The sequence below is a fragment of the Trichophyton rubrum genome (genome assembly GCF_000151425.1).
Source record: "Trichophyton rubrum CBS 118892 genomic scaffold supercont2.1, whole genome shotgun sequence".
Lineage (NCBI taxonomy): Eukaryota > Fungi > Ascomycota > Eurotiomycetes > Onygenales > Arthrodermataceae > Trichophyton > Trichophyton rubrum.
The window spans coordinates 1,782,926-1,806,988 of record NW_003456428.1 but is presented as its reverse complement, the minus strand read 5'-3'; the positions used below and the strand labels follow the sequence as shown (position 1 = coordinate 1,806,988).

Sequence of the window (24,063 nt, the reverse complement as noted above, 5' to 3'; positions counted from 1 at the left end):
TCTTTCCTTCCATTAATCGTTGAATCATGGATTCATTCCTCTATGATCGATACACGCAGTTTCCCAGTCTCAACTATGGGACTGAGGCCGTCCCTTCGCAAGCCTCTGCTACTTGGAAGTTGGACAATATCACCGATCTCGACAGACTGATTCTCGCATGGGCGTCTATATTAAGTCGGTTGAGTGAAGAAGAATTTCCAGTCATCCAAATTGATGGAGCCGCCGCGAGAATACATCTAGAAAGTGGCCATATAGAGAGTGTACAGATTGAAAAATCGGGCACTGATTCGGGTAGCCGTACTGCAATAGTCACTTCGGATGTAAGGACCTTAACTTAACCCTTTTAACAAACAGTTTTCAGTATTAACCAGATTGATAGACCCCTATTACCAGCGAACAATGTCAGCTAGAGATCAGGTATACCCCGCATCAATTAAATGGGTCAATTACATCTAGAGGCTGTACCAGTGTCAGGTATCTGAATCAGCTCGCTAGAAATCTAGAGAGCCTTCTCCGAGAGCCTCTCCCCCTCTCAATAATCAATCCAACGCCTTTGATCTTACCCGGCCCTCATCTTTTCCATGAAATGGTTCGTCACACTGGTAATGAGCCAGCAATCTCGTTCCTTAATGAAAGTGGTGAAGTAGAAGCTTTAAGTTATGAGATGCTTCACTCTCTCTCGGAGCAACTGGCGTCTCACCTGGTACACACCCTAGCCTCTCTTCCACCCCCAGGACAGCACGGGAGAATCATACCTGTGCTTCTTCCCCAATCTCTAGACCTATATGTGGCATGGTTGGCGATTTTAAAGGCCGGTGCGGCTGTCTGCCCATTAAACCTTGATACCCCAACGGAACGGCTGAATTTCATTGTTGGAGATGTCGACGCTCGCGTTGTCGTCACCAATGAGGAGCTTACTAGTGCCTTCCACAATATCGAAACTTCAATCACTATAGTCAAAATGGAAGATAGCAAGACCTTTGCGCCAAGTTGTCTTTCTGGCGTGGATGTTTGCAATGAAGATTTGGCATACGTCATGTATACTTCTGGTTCTACAGGACTGCCTAAAGGAGTGGGAATATCGCACCAGGCTGCTGTGCAAGCGTTGCTAGCACATGACGAAATAATCCCTGGATTCAGGAGATTCCTTCAGTTTGCAGCTCCTACATTTGATGTCTCTGTTTTTGAGATATTCTTCCCGCTTTTCAGGGGTGTAACTCTCGTGGGCTGCAACAGGCGTTTGATGCTAAACGATCTCCCTGGTATCATCAACCAACTGAATGTCGACGCTGCTGAACTTACTCCAACCGTGTGTGGAGAACTTCTCCAATCTCGAGATGCTGTGCCGTGCCTTAAGCTTTTGTTGACAATCGGCGAGATGTTGACAAGGCATGTGGTCGACGAATTCGGTTGTTCAGAGGATAGGCCTGGATTATTGCACGGAATGTATGGACCTACGGAAGCCACTATCCACTGTACTGCTGCCTCTTCAATTCGTGCCGGCTCACTTGTTGGAAACATTGGTACACCTTTCAAAACTGTTTCTGCTTTCATCATTTCTATGGACCACATCGTTGGTCAGGAACCGGTGATACTACCTGTTGGCCATGTCGGCGAGCTTGTGGTTGGAGGCCCACAGCTTGCTCGGTACTACCTTAACCGGCCGACCGAGAATCGAAATGCTTTTATTGATTCTAAAACGTATGGACGTTTATACAGGACCGGAGACAAGGCCCGTCTACATCCCAGTGGTGAACTCCAATGCATGGGTCGTATATCTACGGGACAGGTCAAACTTAGAGGTCAACGAATCGAGCTAGGGGAGATTGAGAACGTGCTCTTGAAAAATCAATACGTGAGAAACGCCGCCGCCTGTGTTATTCAGGGAGCTCTCGTTGCTTTCCTATCGGCGGACGTCGCACATTGTACTTCCAGAGATCTGCAGTTGACCTGCCGACGATCCCTGCCGAAATTTATGATCCCTGGGAACTTCGTCATCCTCAATAAGCTGCCTCGCCTCCCATCTGGTAAAATTGACAGGAAGGGTCTAGAGGCGGAATACATACTATCGAAGGACGTCGATCAAACTGATCTGGCTGAACCAGCAGGTGACATCGAACAGAAGATCTCCGTATCCCTCAACTTGCTTCTGGAGTCATCCATTACCCCAACAGCAAGCCTTGCGTCAGCGGGCCTTGACTCCCTAAGGGCTATTCACCTTGCATCCTCTTTACGGAAAGAAGGGGTCTTCCTGAACGCCTTGGATATCCTAGAAGCCGACTCTATCCGCAAGATGGCTGCCTTCGTCTTGAAGTCACAACCTGAGATGACTGTGGTTCCCACTGAAAGTGAGCCACTAGCGATGTGGAATACGATCATCCAACAAGGGCGCGAAATGTTGAAGCTTACTGAGCATTTACAGCAGCCAACCGATATAATTCCATGCAGCCCAATACAGACTGGAATGCTTTTGGAAACGAAGTTAAATCCTAAGGCGTATTTCAATTCTGTTGAACTGCAGTTCGATTGTGGTATTTCTCTAGAAGAAGTTAAAAGTGCATTTATAAACACTGCTCTACAAAACGAAGTTTTGAGATCAGGGTTTATTGAAATAGATTTTCCTGGATTCCCATACGCCCAAGTCGTTTGGGAGAGTCTTCATCCCGACCAAATCATAGAGTCAAAGATTATTGACCATGACTTAGAGCTGCAAAATCAGTGGGATATATTGCATCCACTCAAAGTCCAACTCTGCGTCATTGATGGGCGTCCCAAAGCTCTGGTTCATATCCATCATTCATTGTATGATGGCTGGTCCTGGGATCAGATCATGCGGGACTTGGTCTCAGCACTTGAGAATAAACAACTAACTCAGCGGTCACAATACCGACTCTTCACCCTTTTCCACATAAATAATCATTCCTCCGAGATTAGGGAGCAAGCTTTAAATTATTGGCAGTCTCATCTCCAGGGCTCTACACCTTGCCTATGGCCTAATTTTCAAGATAGATCTGATCTTCCAAAAGCCTCCAAGGTTGTTGAACGTCAGTTGAATCTTGACATAGATCAGCTTGATTCTTTCGTTCGGGATTTCCGAGTAAGTCGACAGATCATCTTCCAGGCAGCCATTGGATGTCTACTTTCGGCATACCATGGCACTTCGGATATTATCCTTGGGAACGTATCTGCTGGCCGTACCCTTCCTATAGTTGGCATTGAAAACATTGTGGGACCGTGCATCTCGACGCTTCCTCTAAGACTAAATCTCCGGAAAGCTCGAACTGTCCGTGACCTACTTGCAATTCTTCATGGTTTGAATAAAAAGTCCCTCGTTCACGGATTTGTTCCCCTTCGAGACGTAAAACAAGTCTCCGGAATTAATACGGCTGATCAGCTATTTGATACCCTTTTTGTTTGGCAAGATAACTTCACCACTACCTGTGGACCAATAGCCCAAGTCGCATCGAGAGATTTCCTTGAGTTCACATTGACTACTGAACTTGGAATTCGAGATGGCAAAATCCGGGCAAAGGCGACGTTCGAGGAATCAATCCTCCCGGAAAGCCAGGTAGTTATATTTTTGAAACAAATCGAAAGTATAGCCATGACTTTCCTTGAGTCTGCCGACAGGCTATTAGAGGAGCTTCCATCCCATCTTCCGAAATCCTTGCTTTCAACAGAGAATACTTTTCCATCGCCCTTGAAATCTGTTCCTGGCCTATATGATTCAATTGAAGAGATCGCGAAAATAGACTCAGAGAGGATTGCTGTTGAATTTCTAGATTCTTTAGACCTGGAAACAGGAGATAAAGCTATAAAAACACTGACATATTCGGAGTTGGATGCACAATCCAACAAGTTTGCTAGTCAACTCCGGAACCTTGGCGTTGTTGAAGGTAATTTGGTTGCAATATGCCTCGAGAAATCACTTGAGCTTTACATCTCTATTCTCGCTGTTATCAAAGCAGGAGCTGGATATGTGCCCATAACACCACAGACGCCGATAAAGCGAGTGAAGCACATTATTCAAGAAGCAAGCTGCCGCATTTGCATAGCGGATAGTGAAATCCTGGCCCAACTATCAGATTTCCCAAACACTACGACAATACTGGCCAAAAACCAAATGTTGGTGGAGAATGCTCTATATGAGTTTACAAAAGCTCCTGGATCTTGCCCTGCATACGCAGTATTCACATCTGGGACCACTGGCACGCCAAAGGGAGTTCTTATTTCACGTTTTAACCTGGAGAGTAACATTGCTGTTTTGTCGGCACTATATCCTGATTTTCCTGAATCAAGATTGCTTCAAGCATGCTCCCATGCTTTTGATGGTGAGCCGACCCATTTCTTTCCACGTATTACATCTATTAACAAATTCAAGTCTCTGTGTTTGAAATATTTTTTGCCTGGAGCAGAGGAATGACCTTATGTTCTGCAAAGAACGATGTATTGTTCAGGGACATTGAACATGCAATCCGCACCCTGCGAATTACTCACCTTAGTATGACTCCAACCGTTGCTGCTCTTGTGAGAGCGAATAACGTGCCGCTGGTTAAATTCCTTGTCACTGCCGGTGAAGCACTGACACCGAAAGTCCTGATGGACTGGGCAGGGAAAGGCCTATGGCAAGGTGAATAATTTCCGTAAAACAAAATAAGCAAATAAACGGAGTGAGTGGGACCCTAACTAATATGTCTTTAGGCTACGGTCCAAGTGAAACCACCAATATTTGCACGGTCAAACCGAACGTATGTATGTCTCACTTCATAAGCAATATAGGGAGAACACTTCCGAACACGTCTGCGTTCGTACTCGCGGAAGGAGAAGGGTTTTCTCTTGTCCCACGAGGAGCCATGGGTGAGCTATGTTTTGGTGGGGATCAAGTGGTAAGTACATTTCAGAACAGAAATATAATAACTACCCAACTGACGTTTAATTAGGGTATTGGATATTTGAACATGGAAGACCTCACACGGCAGAAGTTTTTGGTCCATGAAGAATACGGACGGATTTACAAAAGCGGCGACTACGGGAGACTCCTCCCTGATGGCTCAATCGCCTTTGTAGGTCGCCGCGATGACCTAGTGAAAATTCGAGGCCAGCGCATTGAACTGGGCGAAATCAATAGTATTTTGATGGCCCACGAAAACGTCAAGGATTGTGCAACAATCGTGTGTGATTCCAATGATGGGGACAATGGAGGCAGCAAACAGTTGATATCTTTTTGGGTCCCTGATAATATCAATATCGACGGACTTGGGCAGCAAGAAAATTCTCATATTTTCCAGCAACTTTTTGACCATATAGGCGACCGATTGCCTAGCTATATGATCCCACTCTTCCTCATACCAATAAGTCATATTCCCATGACAACCGTCGGAAGAAAAATTGATAAGGAAGCCTTGAAGTGTATGTACTTAAGTGCTAACCCAACGCTTCTTGATGCGTATTCGCGTGGGGAAGAAGAAGAACCCGCCCAGGAAGATCTGACCGACAATGAAGCGAAGGTCATGGGACTTGTTGCACAAGTTACCGGAGTCTCGACGAAAGAAATAGGACGACATACCTCCTTTTACCGACTAGGTTTTGATTCGGTGATAGCAATCGCTCTCTCCAGGGAACTAAAACTTGCCGGTTTTGGGCAGATTGATATCTCTGTTATTATGAAAAATGATTCGATCGCACGACTTACGAGGAAGATATCGCAGAATACTGACGCCCAGATACCAAGCTTAGAATCCATTCCGACATTTGATCATCTCTTCAGTCGTGAACTAATAAGCAAAATCAAGGAAGAGGCTTCTTCGCATGGGGTCAACGTCACAAAAATTTTGCCTTGTACTTCCTTACAAGAAGGCATGCTTTCAGGTATATCCACCGGAAATGATGCATCATACTACAACCATTTGATTTTTGAAGTCAATACGGGCATCGAGCTCATAAAGACGGCCTGGATGAACATGGTTACGAGGCATGACATGCTAAGAACTTGGTTCCGGCAAACTGATGACGCTCTGTTTCCATTCGTTCAAGTTGTTCTGGAGCGGCTCGACATTGCATGGCAATCAATCAAATGCCCAGTCGCCGAAGCACCCTCGGCCCTGGAAAGAAGCAAGCTCGCAGTCACTGTCAAAGAGGGGCCGCATTCACTCTATTCGTTTACTGTTTTACAGTGTGTGGATTCTACAAAGGTATTCCTACTATTATCTATACACCATGCTCTATATGATGGTGAAGCAATGGAAGTCCTCTTGCAAGAGGTTCAAGAGTGCTTGCTTGAGCATCAACTTCCACCCGTCGTCCCTTTCGATCTCTATCTTCACGAGATGATCAAGGTCAACAGCGATTCAACAGACCAGTTCTGGAGCAATTACCTGAAAGGTCTTACTCCAACCTTATTCACATCACCCTCCTCCCTAGTTAAGGGAAACCCGATAATGAGTCGATCGACTTCCCACATTCCCAGCTCAAGCTTTACTGAGGTTTGCAATGCATGCAAAAGCTCGTCTGTGACCACCTTGAGTTTATTACAGGCAGCCTGGAGTAGACTGATATGCTTACTTTCCGGTTCTCCTGATATTTGCTTTGGAGATGTGGTTAATTGCAGAAGTTTACCTATCGACGGGGTCGAAAGAGTAGTCGGCCCATGCTTCAACACGTTGCCCGTGAGGACAAGCTTGAACGGGAATATGACGAACATAGACTTGATGAGGAACTTGCAATCTAACAGAGCAGCCACTCTTCCGTATCAACTCAGTTCAATGAGACGAATTCAGTCGCACTTCAGTCAGCGAGGCCAGAGGATTTTCGATTCATTGTTCCTTCTACAAGGAAGGCCCCTTCAGTTGAATGAGTCCCTATGGAGGATGGTATCCGAGAATGGTGTAATGGACTTCCCTATTATATTTGAAATCATACCTCACCCCGAAAGTGACTCTCTGCAGTTCATTCTCCACTTTGACGAGGGTCTTGTGCCCACAACGGATATAGATACTATCATTGCATATTACCATGCTATTTTAAACCATACACTACGCTTCCCGGAGGCAAGGGTAATGGATTTCTCTTTCGTTGAATCTGATGAACAAGTTTCTAGAGGCCTCAGTGTCTTCAGAAATATAGGGGAAGCCAATGGAGATCATAAGACCAATGGATATGACAAATCCGAGGAGTGGAGTGCAGAAAGTCTAGAAATCCGAGATCTGCTTTCAGCAATGTCGAAAGTTGATAAAAAGCGTATCAGCATGGATACGACCATTTTTGCGCTGGGACTTGACAGTATTAATGCTATTCAGATAGCTGGACGTTTTAGAAAAGTCGGCTACGAAATTTCGGCGGCTGATATTCTGGAGGTGAGTTTTCTGATGCTATAAACGTCATACCATTGTCTAGACTGACACTATATCCAGGGGCCTTCAATTCGAGAGATCGCATTGGTCCTGCAAGGTTCAAAATCAAAGGACTGCGTGGGCCTAACACTCCATAACTTCGACTTCGATAGCTTCCAATCATTGCATCTGCCCTCTATCTGTGATAAGTTGGGATTATTGGAAAGTAGTGTTGAAGCTATCCGACCTTGCACACCACCGCAAGCAGGTATGCTTGCCTCATTCATAAACTCAGAAGGCTTACTCTATTTTAACAGCCTTACGCTGAAATCTCCGACACCATTAAATCTGATTGCTCTAAGACTCGTATGGGAAAGTGTCATGGAGAGAAACGAGATGCTGAGAACTGGATTTTGTGACGTGAAGGATGACATATTCCCATTTGCGATGGTGACATATCGCCCAGGAGTTATCGAATTGCCCTGGAATGAGTGTCTATCCCCTCCTAAGAGCATGTCGGATGCGAGACGTGAACAACACCTTAATGGCAAGAGTATATTAAATCAACTCCACCGCCCGCCGTGGTTCCTTATCGTTAAACCTTGCAGTCACTACACGCTCATACAGCTTTCAGCCCATCACGCTCTCTACGACGCTCATTCAATGAACCTTATACTCTCCGAAGTGATAAATGTTTATAATGGATCTACTTTACCGCCAGCGATTCCAGTGTCCCCTGTCCTGGGTTTCATTGTCGAGAAGTTTCAATCCCGTGAATCAGAGAGTTATTGGAGTGAGGTGGGCCCTTCGTTCAGTGCTACGAAGTTTCCAGACATGAATCCTGTCCATGCTAAAGTAAATGATACCCGTTTCCTTTCCCGAGACTGTTCGTTTACCATGGAGAAACTACAAAAAGGCTGCCGTGAGCTTGGTGTTACATTACAAGCCCTTGGTCAGGCTGCATGGTCTCGAATTCTCTCATCATACCTAGGAGAGTCTACTGTTACATATGGCTTGGTACTTTCTGGTCGAGATATCTCTGAACAAGCTCAGGATACCGCTTTTCCTTGCCTTACGACGGTGCCAGCTCAGCAAAACGTAGAAGCAACAAATCGGGAACTGCTTCAGCAGATCATGAAATCTAATGCCATGGCTGTGAAATATCAATTTACGTCGCTGGCAAAGATTCAGCGTCTGAGTAAAGCCGACTCCCCACTCTTTGATACTCTTTTCGTATTTCAGAAGCTGGCTTCCACGGATAAACAAAACCCCCTCTGGGATGTAGTTGAAGAAAGCAGTCAGACTGAAGTAAGTGGAAGGAGCGAAAACGGGATATGCGTCATGCTGACTGATATATAGTATTCTGTGTCTCTTGAGCTGATTCCGAGTAACGATACTCTCAAGCTTGCTGTTACTTACCAAAATCACATTCTACCCGACAGCCAGGCCTCCTTGCTCCTTGATGAACTTGATTGGTTGCTGACTGATATTCTACAATATCCCGATTCAACTTCTTCTTCCCTTGACACTGCAAGCCGTTCCATTGTGTCTGTTTTACCGAGGAAGGACTCTAAAATTGACTGTCCAACTCAACTTTTACATCAATTTGTAGAAGTTGGAGCAACTAGGCATCCATCTAAGGTGGCACTCGAATTTGCGGAGAGAGTCAATGGCAAACTCATTACCCAGAGTTGGACTTACAGAGATTTGGATAAACAAGGGAATAGATACGCAAATCTACTTCACCATCTCGGCGTGAAGCAGGGAACATTGGTTGGAGTTTCCTTTCAAAAATGTCCTGAGGCTTACTTCTCAATACTTGGAGTTCTCAAAGTTGGCTGTGCATTCTTAGCGATTGACCCCAGTGCTCCAATCGCCCGAAAACAATTTATATTGGAAGATTCGAGGGCAGATATCCTTATGTGCGGAATAGAACAGAAAGACGAGTTGAAAAATCTGACTGGCATCAGGCTGGTCGTGGTAAATGAAGAGGGTCTATTGGATGGAGTGAACTCGACACCTCCAACACTGAGCTTCCCGATTTATAGTGATGCAACCTGCTATTGCTTGTATACCTCGGGAAGCACGGGTACACCAAAGGGTTGCGAGATAACCCATGAAAATGCAGTACAAGCCATGCTATCATTTCAAAGATTGTTTGGAGGCCATTGGGATGAATCGTCTCGGTGGTTCCAGTTTGCTTCATTCCACTTCGATGTCTGCGTTCTTGAGCAATACTGGACGTGGAGTGTAGGAATATGTCTAACATCTTGCCCTAGAGATACTCTCTTTGAAGACTTTGCGGGAACCCTTCGTGACTTGTCTATCACACACATTGATTTGACTCCTAGCCTGGCACAGTTAATACAACCTGAGGATGTCCCGTCCCTTTGCCGTGGTGTTTTTATCACAGGAGGCGAAAAGCTAAAGCAAGAGATCCTCGAACATTGGGGGCCTCATGAGGTTATTTACAATGGATATGGTCCAACCGAGGTCACAATCGGTTGTACAATGCTTCCACGGGTCACTTCTTCGGATAAGCCAACTAATATTGGTCCGCAATTTGATAACGTTAGTGGTTATGTCTTCAAACAGGGTACCAATACACCCGTTTTACGCGGTGGTATCGGAGAGCTTTGTGTGTCAGGCCCACTTGTTGGCAAGGGTTATCTGAACCGACCACAATTGACGGCGGAAAAGTTCCAATATATTGAGACATATGGAGAAAGAGTTTACCGAACTGGTGACCTAGTACGCATGATGCATGATGGAAGTTTCTGCTTCCTTGGACGTATTGATGACCAAGTGAAGCTTCGAGGTCAGAGGCTTGAGATCAATGAGATAAACCATGTGATAAAAAATTCCACAGAGGGAGTGGGAGATGTGGTTACAATGGTACTCAAACATCCCACCGCAACTAAGGAGCAAATAGTATCTTTCACCACCGTCGTTACTTCTGCTTCCGGAGCTGCCTGTCCAGAAGTTGACTTCAGCCCCAAGGCCGGCAGAGTTTTGGAAGCTATCCGCTCGGAATGCCGGTCACATCTGCCAGGATACATGATCCCAACGCATATTATCCCGTTGACGAGGTTTCCGTTATCGTCTAACAACAAGATTGATAACGGTCAATTGCGAGGAATATTTGCATCGATGCTACTGAGCGAAATGCAGGCATTGTCCAGTCATGAGCAGGAAAGTCCAACTGAAGACACGGAAACAATCAGGACGATAATTCCTATTTTGTGTAAATTTACGAAGGTCGAGGAGAAGACAATATCATCATCTTCAAATATCTTCGAATTGGGCCTGGACTCTATTTTGGTGATATCCTTCTCTCGAGCGCTACGGGAAGCTGGCTTTCCAGCAGCCCACCCATCAGTTGTGATGAAATGTAAGTTTGTTCCGTGTTGAGAATATGGGTGGATTGTACTGATCCCTTTTTAGGTTCAACTCTTTCGATACTAGCTAAGGCTATTGAATCTCCTGATAACAACGTTGAAGGCGAGAGGCGCCAGTATGAGGATGCAAAGCAAAAGATAGCAGCATTTGCCCAAATGCATATGTCACACTTGGCAAACGAACTAGAAGTCGCTCCACAGGATATCGAAGCCATCACTCCATGCACATCATTGCAGGATGGCATGCTGTACCAATGTCTGAGGAATGAATCTCACCCTTATTTGACATCGTTCAAGTTTCAGCTTGCACCGCACACAGAGGTACCAACGCTTAAGGAAGCTTGGAAACGAGCGCAAGTGTCATTCCAGTTGCTACGTGCAAAATTCCCTCTTACAGATGATGGATACGCTCTTGTAGTCCTTAAGGAGGCAACCCTACCGTGGTTTGAACGTGCAACATCAAAGGACGATGAACTTGAGAGTACAGTTGAGGGCCGCTTCAAGGAGTGGAACCTTGGTTTCAATAATTTCATGAGCCGGGTCTGGGAAATCGGTATCGTATCCAGCCCAAAACGCAGATGGATGTGCCTGAATATATTCCACGGTTTATACGACGGTATCAGTCTTCCAATCATCCTTGATGCAGTGAAAAACGTATACAATAGCGGACAAATACCGAGGTCTATGCCATTCACCGAAGTACTGCCTCTTGGCCCACTTCGTACTGTGCCTGCTGCTAAATCATTCTGGGTCCAACATCTCGAGGACCTGAACCAAACGACAATACCACGGAGACCGCTCCCCGAACCTGGCTCCAGAACTTCAACAATTCGGATTGAAGGTATCCATTGCATCGAGGAAATAAGGAGATCACTAAATGTTACGGAGCAAGCAATGTTTCATGCTTGCTGGGTGTATACGTTCGAGAGGTACTTTAGTTATATACCAACTATGGGCATTGTGGTTTCCGGAAGATCATTCGACTCGGAAGACGCTGATACTGCGGTTGGGCCTTTATTTAACACTATACCTTGCAATATTCCGAAGTTCAGCTTCTCAACCTTTTCTGAGCTTATTAAAGCTTGCCATGACTACTCTGTCTCTGTCCTTCCTTTCCAGCATACTCCGCTGAGGTCAATAATGAAATGGATTGGTCGAAATTCTCAGAGACCTCTGTTTGATGTACTCTTCGTTTTCCAGAAACAAGAAAACATCACCTCCCAACCAGGGGAATCGTTATGGGAACCTGTGGCATCCTTCGCAGAAGCTGATTACCCCCTTGCCCTAGAAGTGCAGAGTCAAGGAAGGGGATCTTTCCAGGTGACGGCCGCATGTCAAGGAGACATCTTGACTTCTGACGGTGTTTCCAACTTACTCGAACAGTTCAGGCTATCTTTACGTAGTCTTGTGGAAGAACCCTTCTCAAATCTTGGCTTTTCGGGAAATTCAGCCTCGATGGAGCCTTCGTCGAAGCAGATTGCCATCAAAGTCATTGGAGACCCTTCACCCAACGTCACTGCCTCGTTTCAATGGAGTCAAGCAGCTTCATTGCTGAGACAAGAGATTGCTAAATTAGCAAACCTTGATGTGTCAGAAATAAATGAGGACTCCTCAATCCTTGAAGTTGGCTTGGATAGCATAGATGCCATCAAACTCTCCTCTCGCCTGAAGCGTGACCACATAGATTTGTCCGTAGGCAATATCATGCGAAATAGGACTATTCGAACCATGATGTCCGAGATTACAGTTAATGGCAGCGCCACTAAAGCCGGTCTGACTTACTTGAAATCTTTAGAGAGTCAATTACGACGGTCCCTGGAAGAAGATGGGAGGGACCTAAGAGATATTGAACATATCTATCCGGCGACACCCTTGCAGGAAGGCATGATCAATGAAATGTTATCATCTGATGGTCTTCATTACTTCAACCATGACATCCTGCAGATCAGCGAAGATGTGGATATCACCACGTTGAAGAATGCATGGGAAACTACCGCGAATCGTCACCCAATCTTGCGGACTTCCTTTGCCACGGTGCCTGACCCAAATTTGTCTTGCTCTTATGCACAACTCATTCACAAGTCAAGTATCAAAATTGACTGGAATATTGTTGATATTTCGGACAATTCTATTGAATCAATTCTTGAAGAGGAGCGAGCTAGGGCATTGTCACTGGTAATGTCAAAACCACTATTCAACCTACGCCTTATTCGAGATGGAACCAAACTGCTTCTTATCCTTTCTCTGTCTCATGCCATGTACGATGGATGGTCACTCAACCTTCTCCATCAAGACGTAGCGAGCGCCTACTCAGGCCAAGATAGCGCACGTCCATCTTATCAACATGTCCTTGAAGATATTATCAGCTCATCGAGAGAGGAAGGTCTGCGGTTCTGGAAGGGCATACTCTCGGATGCAAAGCCGAGTATATTCCCCTCGCAGCCAGGTGCTGGAGGTCAAGGGGCTCTGGTGCATCATGATGAGACGGCCTCCGATATACCACTTTCGCATGTGTTGAACTTTTGCAAGGCCCACGGCATTACAGCACAAGCTCTTGGTCTTACGTGCTGGACAATTGTCCTTGCCAGCTACCTGGGACAGTTGGACGTTCTATTCGGTACAGTGATGCTTGGACGAGATACAGAAGAAGCTTCAAAAGTTGCTTTCCCAACAATGAATACCGTTGCCATCCGTGGAATCTTACACGGTTCTGTGTCCGAGATGTTAGAATACGTGCAGAGGAATCTGGGCAACATGTTGGCGCATCAACACTACCCGCTACGAAAGATCAAGTCTATGATGGGAGCAGGAAATAAGGACCTTTTCGATACCCTTTTCATCTACCAAAAGAGCCCTAGTTTGCAGGAAAGTCAAGATAAGCCTCTCTACAAATCGATTAACAGCTCATCAGGTGTGGAGTATCCCATCTGTGTCGAACTGGAAGCTATGGGTGACTCCGTGGTATGGCGTGTTGCCTGCAAAGATACCATTTTTAACAAGAAAGATACCAATCAACTTATCCTGCGGCTGTTGCAGGTATTCAAAGCCATTATTCAATCACCAGAGACATCCACTGCCGCCTTCGTAGAGACCAGAGAACAGCCAACCCTTGATAGTGTGACCCAAAACGGCGCTTCTTTACCTGACGGGCCGAGTGGTATCGCCATTGAGTCCGCAGTGTGGTCACCGCTGGAAGAGAGGATCAGAGATACCTTGTCGCTAGTTGCTGCTGTACCGAAGGAGGAGATCACCAGGAATACCACTATCTTCCATTTCGGTATTGACAGTATCAGCGCTATCAAGGTCTCTTCATTACTCAGACGGCAGTCTGTGCTCATCTCCGTTAGGGATATACTGCGAGCGGAGACTGTTGGGAAAATGGCAGAAGTAGTCAATTCCGCGCAGGAGAAGAAGCCAACAATTGCAACTTCAAGAGGAAAACTTTTGTCGCTGCAGATGCTGAGAAATAGCAACATCGACCTACAACTGGGGAAGTATGGTATGAAGCAAGAAGATGTCGAGGCTTTCCTCCCCGCTACGGCAGGGCAGGTTTACATGCTGGAGATTTGGAAGAATTCGCATGGAAAGCTCTTCTTCCCAGACTTCTTCTACAGGGTTACTGGCCGCATCACTCAGGGCCAGTTAGACGCCGCATGGAAAGTTATGACTGTCAAACTGCCGATACTTCGGACAGCAATACTCCCTATTGGTGACGCCAGTACGCCTTATGTACTGGCTGAGCTGAAGCAAGTTAATAATCCGATAATCTGGAGATCCGATCTGAGAGTTAAGTCGAACCGTCTCCATGTCACGGCCAGACAGGGCTCGGGACTTGTGTATCTATATGCTTCTCAGACTGAGACGGAGACATTGCTGATGCTACATATCCACCATGCCCTTTATGATGCAGTAGTGCTTCAGCATCTTACCAATACACTTGAGTCACTATGCCTGGATGTGTCCACCCCGGTGGATGCGCCATTAGATATTGCAGAGTTTATACAGTACGGCAAGGCTATGTCTTCCGAAGCCCAGCAGGAGGCATTCTGGAGGGGCTATCTAGGAAAAGATACAACTCCGGTTGCCAAAGATGCTTCTTGGCCTGTGGTGGACGTCCAACCCGGGGCAGGAAAGTACCAGCCAGCTCTCCTGGGCAATACAGACTGGCTGAACAAGGTCTGCCAGACAGAAGGATTATCAGTGCAGGCCGTGTTCCTGGCAGCCTACTCCAAGGTACATGTGAGAGAGTTCCATGTCCGAGGCGCAGACTTGACGGTTGGTGTGTATCTGGCCAACCGCTCCCACGACCTGGTGGGCCTTCCAGAGCTTGTGGCGCCAACACTGAACATTGTACCACTCCACATCCAAGATCCAGGATCTCGCTCCGTGTTCGAGATAGCGCGCAAAATCCAGAGTGACCTGCATGAAATCAGTTCTGCCGAGAACTGCACTGTGTCACTAGCCCAGATAGCGGAGTGGACAGGAATCAGGCTCGACACAACAGTGAACTTTATCAAGTTACCGGAGGTGGCGGCACAGGTATCAACAGCGACGAGCGGTGCCCCGCAACTAGTTCAGGTCACAGAGGAAGAGGTTCTCGAGTGGCAGAGCAAGGAAAGCTGCAACAGCAACGGCAGCGAGCAAGTGGATGCGGCGGCAAAGAGCAGCAGCAAGCTTTGGCTGGAAGAGATGCTTGGAATAGAGAGTGGAGTTGGATTGGAGAACGCGGGAGATGTCTACAAGGTAAGCCCCAATTATCCCAGGATTCCCCTGAAAAGCAGGAGGCTAATAGCATGCCATCTCCACAGCCGTCCGTGGATATCGAGGCAGCGGTTAGAAACAACACGCTGGATGTCGGGGTGTTTGGCCCCAGCAGCGACAAGGCTTTGGGGTTGCTAGACGGAGTTCGGCGCGAGCTCCTTGCTCTGCAGGCATCCAGCGCCAGGTGAGACGCTGCCTGCTTCATCGAGGGGTCGGTTGATGCAGGGCGTTGGCCATCCGTCGTCCTCTATGCTGCGGTGGTGCGCTATATAAAGAATGCAGGTACGGCGTTGCACCCACGGTTATTCATGTAAATAGAGTTAGCGCCCTCCACAGAACATACTTGTACTCCATTTACATATATATATATATATATATATAGACTGTGTCGATTTAGTTTATTGATAGACCCTATCTTCGTCTTTTCCTACTTCTCCTTGAGACTCTCTTGCTTTTATCCTGCTGTCGCTGTCTTCCGCCGCCTCGTCCCTTCCATCTAATCTCATCTAATCTCATCTTATCTTATCAGTTTTTGTTTGTTTGTCTGGTTTGTCTTGTTTGTTGTCGTTTTTCCCAAAGCGGGCTAGTCCTGCTGACTCATCATCTTCCCTCACGAGATTGGTTACGCTAAACCCAACCAGGAAATCATAACAACAACGCGTAGAATCGCGTGAGAGAAAAAAAAAAAAAAAAAGGCTTTTTTCTTTATCTTTCGAACTTCAACGTCGTCAAATCAACCACAATCAAACAACATCGCCAAACCTCCGCTGCGTCCCTCGAACCGCCACCACGACACGACACGCCCAGCGACAGCCATCAAGCACCACAACACCAGAATAGAGCCCGTTAATTCAGCTGCTGGTATCTGGCATCGCGTTAGCCTGCGACTCGGATTCCCCCCCTTTTTTTTTTGTTGTCGCTCCTTCAAAACCTCCTTCTGACAGCGTGGTTAACGACTCGGCCCGGTCTCCCGCCAGCCAACTCAGCACCACGTCTGTCGCGATCGGCCGCCAGCAAGTCAAATTTCATCAGCCGGGTCGCCTTACACTCGCTCAGCCTTGATAAAGTGGCCAGCAGAGACGTCTTGTCGAGCATGAGTATCGGTGCTGACTCGCGCGCTGGAGTTGATACATAGGCGCTGCTGATGGAAGTTACACTGGCACCCTAGGCCTGTCTCTCGCTGTCTGTCTGCCTGTCAGCTGGCAACTCGCAAGCCACCTGTGAATAACAACCTCTTTTTCTTTACTTTCAACACGAACTGTGAGACTCTTCACTGTGATCTGTTATCAATAAAGATCACCTGTCTGTGACGCGCGGAGAGGGAGAAGATTTACACCAGGCGCGATAAGGAAGCCTTGTTATTTCTCCCTGTGTGGCCTCAAGACAAGGCTCACCTACTACCAAGCCGCCCAGAAATCCTGCTAGAGTGAAAGAAAGTGAGTGATTGAGAGAGCCAGCATTCACTTCACTTGCAGCTATCGGCCTGGAGCAATGGTGGCCTCGTTCTCTCCTCACCGTGATGCTGGAGGCACCCTGCACCTCTCCTCCAGCAGCTTCCATGCCACACACAAGAACTCGGCCCTGAGTCAACTTCGACGCTCGCTATCGAGGAGTCCGTCCAAGACAACCGACTTCAGGTTGCTCTCTCCATCTACGTTCAACTCGCCGGCAACCAGGCACCCAAACTTCACTTCGTCCAACCTCTCACCTTCTAAACAGACCTCCCACGGCAAGATTCTTTTCGTTCCTAACCCAAACACTCCGTCTCCGGTGGCTATCCCGTTCCCTCCCAGTGCAAAAATCCATCGTCCTCCTATGCGCCGGAGTCGTTTCATGCATTCTTCCAAGACTAGTAGCTCCTCCAGTTCAGCCAAACGGGTCCTGGGTGAGTCTAGAGATAACGGAAACTCGGCGGCTTCTCCAGAACTTCCCACCATCGACACCATGGATGAAAAGGTCTCTACCACGCCGCCGAGCCCAGTGCTCTTCAGAGGCGGCCAGGAGAGCCCCCTCATTCTATCCTCTCCCATCGAGCAACATTCAGAAGATACCTCTACCGCCGGACGGGAAAAACGTCGAAGTGGGAATATGGAGTCAACGACACCACTCTCCTCTAGCCCCTTAAAACGGGCAGATGTCAACATGACGATGGATTCCCTCGGTGCTGAGAGTCCCTCCGCCAAGCGTAGAAGCTTGCATGGTGTCAGCTTTGGTGCCGACTTTGACGTCTTCGAGTCCAGCTACTCAGCAGTCAATTCTCCCCTAAACAACTCGAACCCAAAGGAACCTCGGCTTCAACCACCGGGCCACTACTTTTCCACCATACCAAAGCGTTCTTCCTCGTTGAGGCGATCTACCATCCAGCAACGACATCCGGAGCGGTCTCTCTTTGTTCGGAAGATAAGCGCGGATAATGATGGATCGTTTCAGCTACAGAACAAGAATCGCATGACAATCGACAATTCGACTTTTCTTCCCCTCAATGGACCAGACTCTTCTCCATCTCCGAATCCATCTACGTCTCTTTTCACAGCTCCTTCATCATCTACTTTCCACCCTCCTACCCATCCTCTCTCTCGCACTATTACGCAATCCTCATCCAGCTCAAGCGTCGGGGATGACTCTCCCACCAACAGAGCTCTAAGCTCAAATATCTCGGAAGCCAAACCCATCCTTAACTTTTCCAAGTCTCTTCCAATTGGTGCTGTAGCACCAAGGGCTCCCAGTCTTCTGCGACAGGAATCTTCCAATGCCTCTGCTTCTCCCTTTTCCACACCGGAAAACTACAAGCTTGTGAAACCATTGCCTGCGGCTTTCATGTCCACCGGTCTGATTTCGAAGAAGAACAAGAATGTTTCGGACTTCCGTAACAGCTCGACTATGAGCCACAACATGCCCGAGACTCCTTGCAAGCGTGCATCAAATGTACTTTTTGGACCCAAGCCTCTGCACCAAGCCAACAGCGCAAAATTTCTTCCTTACCACAAGTCTTCCAGCTCCTTCGAGACTCCCTTCACTCATCGTGTCAAGGCTCCCTCTTCCCGCGTCGTTTCAACTTGCTCTCGCCGTGGGAGCCTGGCTAGTATCGATGGTGATATTAGCTCTATTCCACGGTCACCATCAGCCCCGTTTGATAGCCAATGTGCCATAGACTCAGATCTTCCTCCCACACCCACCAGGCGAGGCCTCTTCCCTCAACACGTCTCCAACTCCGCCCCATTCCAAGTCCAAGCTGCAAGCCAACCCAACTTCGATGCCAACAGAGGCGAATCTGGTTTATTTTGTAAGATAGACCCCTCTCCCTCCGCTCCTTTTGGTTTCTTTTTTGATATCGCATTCAATTTTACATTATATACTAATAGATCGTTATTTCAGCGAGCCCGTTCTACTGTAAAACGCCAGAGACCGGGCCTCCTAGAACACCACGGGATCATACTTTGACTCCCGATGCCAGTAGTCTTTCGATCACAGCTCCTGATGACCACACCTTCAGTCTTGTAGAGGCAAATGCCTCAGCTCTACCCGCAACTCCCACTGCTCCCCGTGAATCGTTTCCAAATCTCGGGAAACGAACTAGCTTCCCTCTTGGCGGCTATAATTCCCCTGATATTGACCCGTGCCTAAACTCACGCTTTGACAAAGTGGAGCTCATTGGTACGGGTGAATTTTCCCTCGTCTACTCAGTCTCAGAGCGTGTTTCTCCACCATCAAGTCAACTCTTCCAGTCTCAGACGCCTCTCTCATCTAACTCGACCCCTACCAACACCGGCAGCCGAAAGTTATGGGCTGTCAAGAAATCAAAACAGCCATATGCTGGATCCAAGGACCGAGAAAGACGAAATAATGAAGTCGTCGCTCTCAAGGCACTCCATGGCTCTGATCATATAATCAGCTATATTGATAGCTGGGAGGATAAAGGATACCTCTATATCCAGACCGAGTTCTGCGAGGAAGGTAGTCTTGATGTATTTCTCTCTCAGGTAGGCCTAAAAGCTAGGCTTGACGACTTTAGGATATGGAAGATCCTACTAGAATTGGCACATGTAAGTTTGTCTATACTCGTTATATACACATGAGAATTAACTAACTCCTTTTAGGGCCTGAAACATATTCACGATACAGGTTTTATTCACTTGGATTTGAAACCAGCAAATATTCTCATCACCTTCGAAGGGGTACTGAAGATTGCAGACTTTGGCCTTGCTACTCGTTGGCCTGCTGCTGCTGGAATCGAGGGTGAAGGGGACAGAGAGTATATTGGGCCAGAAGTACTGATGGGCCGATACGACAAGCCTGCAGATATTTTCGCTCTCGGATTGATCATGTTTGAAATTGCAGGCAATGTTGAACTCCCAGATAATGGAGTCTCGTGGCAGAAGCTCCGAAACGGGGACATGAGTGATGTTCCAAGCCTGACTTGGAGCGGAGAAAGCAGCAACATCCTCCGTGATGCTTCGGGCAATCCATTAGTTGAATCTTCGATTGGAAACCTGTCTTCATTTGACGATTTCGACAAAGACTGCCCCTCAGAGGATATCTCTTCCAACTACTTCCGACCGGCTCAGCCAAAGGGCACCCCTAGTGCCCGCAGTGGGGAACTTGCAGAGCCACCAGCGTTTATGGTTGATGCAGATAACGACCAAGCTCTTGATAAACTAGTTGGATGGATGATATCCCCTAACCCTCCAGACCGTCCTGTGGCTGACGAAATTCTTCAGTCCTTTGGGGTGCAATGGGCCGAACAGAGACGTCGAGCGGGCGCCACGATCTTCGAAGGGAACTGGGGACCGGCTGACGAGGTACTTAACGAGGACGCCGAAATGATGGACGTCTAAATATGATGGAAACAGACACCTCCGTCACTTTCATACTGAAAACCAATAATTCCAACGGTTTCTTTTATTCTTTTTTTGTGTTTCCTTTTTTTCCGACAATTCTTCGCACCAGTTGTGCGATGAGAAAGCCAGGGGTTACCAACGGGGACAAATACGGGAAAGGCGTTTTACTTTGGGCAAGGCAAGGCAAAGCCAGGAGTTCTCCCTACTTTTTTTCAAATATTTGGTTTGTTGACCATCCATCTCCTTTGTAAAGGGATTCATATTTTTCTTATTATCCTTTTCCTTTTGCTTTTTCCTTTGTCGCACCTTTCTTTTGTGTTATACCTATTTATCTTACCAGTGATGTCAATCTGGAAAGCGTCTGAAAGTACCCGCACTGCATAGCAGCATGATATTCTGAGTTATGATGGATGGTTTTGTTTTAATAACAATGTATACTACAGATAAACTAGCTTGCGATATTTTAGAGATGGTACTTTTACCTGTTACAGTAATAATATTTTTTTTTTCCTTCACTGTTCTATTGTCTCTAATGATTTTTTTTATTCTACGTTCTCTTGTGCAAGCGCTGTTACTTGGATGTTTAGATACCCCTGGGGATCTTCAGTGATAGTCCTCTTGTCAGGCTATCAGCCCACGAAGGCTTTAATTCGACCCCTGACCCCGGCCTGCACGGAGAACTTGTTGTATTAAGTATATCCCTCATCTCGTCTGCAGAATCAGCCGCGGCAAATAGTGATGCAAATTGACGTCAGTATACAACGGTTTGATATATATTATCCATACTCGGTCCTCTCCTACAGCCGGCTCTACCAATACGCACATCAATACCAGACCTTATAAACTGGATACGGGCATCATCCAACAATCCCATCCCCCCATCATTTTGTTCCCATGTCTGTCCATCTCAGGCGGTCAAAGGGCAAACACGATCCTTCGAGTTATATCCTTCCAAAACGTACCGTGTTTTGGCACAACGGGACTCCACTTGCAGGCACAGAGCAATCTGCTTTGCTCCCCTTGGAGCCTTGGTCTCCGCCCTCTGTCTTGCTCGGTGAAGGTCCGCTCAGCTCAGCAACTCCATGGGGTCGATGGTTTGGGCGGCTCCAAAGCCTATTAGCCTCAGCAGCGGGAATTTCTTTCTTCCAGCGACGGTCGCCCCCGGAGTGGTGACGATATCAGTGTATGACGGCAAAACTTAGCACGGCAAGTGCGGTCCCTGTGTCCCCTCTCCGAGGCCCTCGATGTACGCATGACGACGGTTTGGTGTAAGTCCAGCGAGCAGGTCAACTACTCTCGACATCTAGCTTGAACGTCGTTGGTTTTCATTTCCACATGCAAAAATAGAATCGAAAAAAAAAAAAAAAAAAAAAAATAGAAAGAAAGAAAAAAGCAAAAAAGAGCCTTCGGGACCCACATGACTTTGCCCCGCTTACATAAGTGGCGGCAGAACATCTCCCGCCCCAAAAGGGAAACTCGGCGAAGAGATATTTATATAAAGGACATTTCACTCTGGCTTCTCCTTTGCCTCAACAGCGCTGCAGGCCAGGATAGATTTGATATAGCAGATGACGGTGTCGAAGGGGCTTTGACACTCACAGTCGCGCGTTTTCTTCTCTTCTCTTCTTTTCTTCCCCTTTTTTTTTCTGCTCGCTGAGTAGAGGCCCATTTATCCCGCATTTCGTCATACCCATGGATATCTCCCAGCTCGTACTGCATTAGATCAGACATTACGGAGTTAAAGATGGCGGGCTCAAAGTCGTTGAAGGTCGTGATAAAGCTTGGTAGGTTGATGCTGACCGTATGTCCTGACTGGATGACTAACCGTGTCGACAATAGGGACGAGCTCCATTGTGGACGAGAAGTCCCACGAGCCGATCTTGTCAAACCTGACACTCATCGTCGAAGCAGCGGTGAAGCTGCGAAAAGACGGCCATGATGTTATCATCGTCTCGTCGGGCGCTGTAGGCGTTGGTATGCGACGCATGGACGTTGCTGAGAGACCAAAGCATCTCCCTTCGATTCAGGTATGCTCCACATCCTTTCTCTGGATAGCCTTCCAATTGACACAACCGTTCCAGGCTTTGGCGGCAGTCGGTCAATGCCAGCTCATGAGTACCTGGGACAGCTTGTTTAGCCACTTGCGTCAGCCCATTGCCCAGATCCTTATCACGCGGAATGATATTGTTGATGTAAGTTCGGCCAAACCAGGAAAATAAGATAAAACAATCGGCTAACAAGTTATTATAGCGAACTCAATATGTAAATGCGCAAAATACACTTGCTCAGCTTCTTAGCATGGGTGTTATCCCAATCGTCAATGAGAATGATACCCTGACTGTATCGGTATGTGCAAACCAGCCACCCATCTGTTTCGTTATCTCATGTTGAGATTTTGGTTGCTGACCAGAGGTTTCAATCCAATAGGAAATCAAGTTTGGCGACAATGATACACTTTCCGCTATCACTGCAGCGATGATCGAAGCAGACTACCTCTTCCTTATGACCGATGTAGATGGGCTCTACACCGCCAACCCGCGGACCAATCCTGATGCTCGGGTTATTGACATTGTGCAGGATATCTCAAGTCTCGAAGCCGACGTGTCCTCCGCTGGGTCGTCACTTGGTACCGGTGGTATGGGCTCAAAGATAGTGGCGGCAAGACTTGCTACAAGTGCCGGCGTTACCACTGTCATTACCCGCAGTTCCCGTCCCGGAACTATCGAGGAGATTATCGAGCACCATTCGTCCAATGACGCTACTTCATCCGATAGTGCTTTAGGTGTGGAAGAAACAAAGCCCGATCCACCGTTGCACACCTGTTTCCTCCCATCAGACTCGCCCGTGCATTCTCGGTCCTTCTGGCTTCTCCATGGCCTCAAGCCTCACGGAAGCGTTTATATCGACGAAGAGGCATACAACACCATCCGAGACACAGGCTATCTCCTTCCATCCGGCGTAATCGCAGTTGAGGGCAAATTTGGATACATGGAAGCCATCAAGGTGATGGTTGCGCCGCGTCCATCGCAGACCGAGTTAAACGATGACTATCCCATGGCCTGCAGTACTCCCAAGGAAGCCAAGGAGGTAGGCAGAGGGCTTATCAATTACGGCTATGCCGAGCTTTCCCGGATCAAGGGCCTGAGGAGCACCCAGATCCATTCTGTGCTGGGATATTCTGGCAGTGAGTATGCTGTGTCCAGAGAGAACCTGGCTTTCTTTGAAATGCCGAGTCGATGCATGACCCCAACGAGCCTGTCTTCCCCGGCTCCTGAGACGAATAATGACAAAAATCCCCTTAATGATATCCCTGCTGCTTCTGCCAACCAGTAGTCTGGTAGCTATTGCACGCCAGCACCGCTGTATTGGCTCTGTTCATTTTTCCGTTGGTTCTTGGTTTTTTTTTTATTCCTGTTTTGTTAAATTGTTTTGACTTGGGACTTACGTGAAAGAAGAAAAGGGAGGCAAGAGAAAAGGTGCTGCTGCATTCAATAATACGAAGCACCGGCTAATTTTGTTTTCTGGGTGCACAATGCTGTATATAGAAGGTGGGAACACGATTGCCATAGGGGTGAAGTTCTAGATGTATTCTCAACAACATCATCATCATAACATTAACAACGGCGGGTAGCTCTGGTTGCTCGAGTAGGGACAGAAGAGGTGTGAGAGTTGCCGTAGGCATCTAAAGCCAGCTAGTATACCTATAGGCCCGGTGTTTAACCATTTCTTATATCCGTG

At 47.3% G+C, this 24,063-nt stretch overlaps 3 protein-coding genes across 7 annotated transcripts; all 3 read left to right on the top strand.

The window, feature by feature from the left end:
- Positions 1–26: 26 nt before the first annotated feature.
- Positions 27–15,675, top strand: TERG_00697 (uncharacterized protein; the record flags this gene model as incomplete). The annotated part of the gene is made up of 9 exons (XM_047747638.1): positions 27–320; positions 380–4,331; positions 4,382–4,630; positions 4,702–4,886; positions 4,941–7,352; positions 7,410–8,636; positions 8,688–10,719; positions 10,773–15,469; positions 15,535–15,675. 9 exons carry the CDS (start codon positions 27–29, stop codon positions 15,673–15,675), a joined length of 15,189 nt encoding a protein of 5,062 aa, XP_047603600.1.
- Positions 15,676–16,493: 818 nt separating this feature from the next.
- On the top strand, positions 16,494–21,475 carry TERG_00696 (WEE/WEE-UNCLASSIFIED protein kinase). Its single transcript, XM_003238660.2, has 3 exons — positions 16,494–18,770; positions 18,863–19,530; positions 19,585–21,475. The coding sequence occupies exons 1-3, from the start codon at positions 16,979–16,981 to the stop codon at positions 20,320–20,322; spliced, it is 3,198 nt and encodes a 1,065-aa protein (XP_003238708.1). The 5' UTR covers positions 16,494–16,978; the 3' UTR covers positions 20,323–21,475.
- A 594-nt stretch (positions 21,476–22,069) lies between these two features.
- On the top strand, positions 22,070–23,658 carry TERG_00694 (glutamate 5-kinase; the record flags this gene model as incomplete). Of its 5 annotated transcripts, XM_003238658.1 has the most annotated exons (5): positions 22,070–22,109; positions 22,165–22,352; positions 22,407–22,517; positions 22,576–22,671; positions 22,753–23,658. In XM_003238658.1, 5 exons carry the CDS (start codon positions 22,070–22,072, stop codon positions 23,656–23,658), a joined length of 1,341 nt encoding a protein of 446 aa, XP_003238706.1. The 5 variants fall into 5 exon arrangements, with proteins under 5 accessions (XP_003238706.1, XP_047603599.1, XP_047605207.1 ...); XM_047747637.1 differs by having other exon boundaries at positions 22,165–22,517; XM_047749167.1 differs by lacking the exon at positions 22,070–22,109 and having other exon boundaries at positions 22,302–22,352.
- Positions 23,659–24,063: the final 405 nt, after the last annotated feature.

What these genes read in the sequence shown, in the direction of transcription:
- TERG_00696 (XM_003238660.2), top strand. Translation starts at nt 16,979, where the DNA reads ATGGTGGCCTCGTTCTCTCCTCACCGTGATGCTGGAGGCACCCTGCAC. An exon ending in AGGCGAATCTGGTTTATTTT is followed by an intron (nt 18,771 to 18,862) that starts GTAAGATAGACC and finishes TCGTTATTTCAG; the next exon opens with CGAGCCCGTTCTACTGTAAA. An exon ending in TCCTACTAGAATTGGCACAT is followed by an intron (nt 19,531 to 19,584) that starts GTAAGTTTGTCT and finishes AACTCCTTTTAG; the next exon opens with GGCCTGAAACATATTCACGA.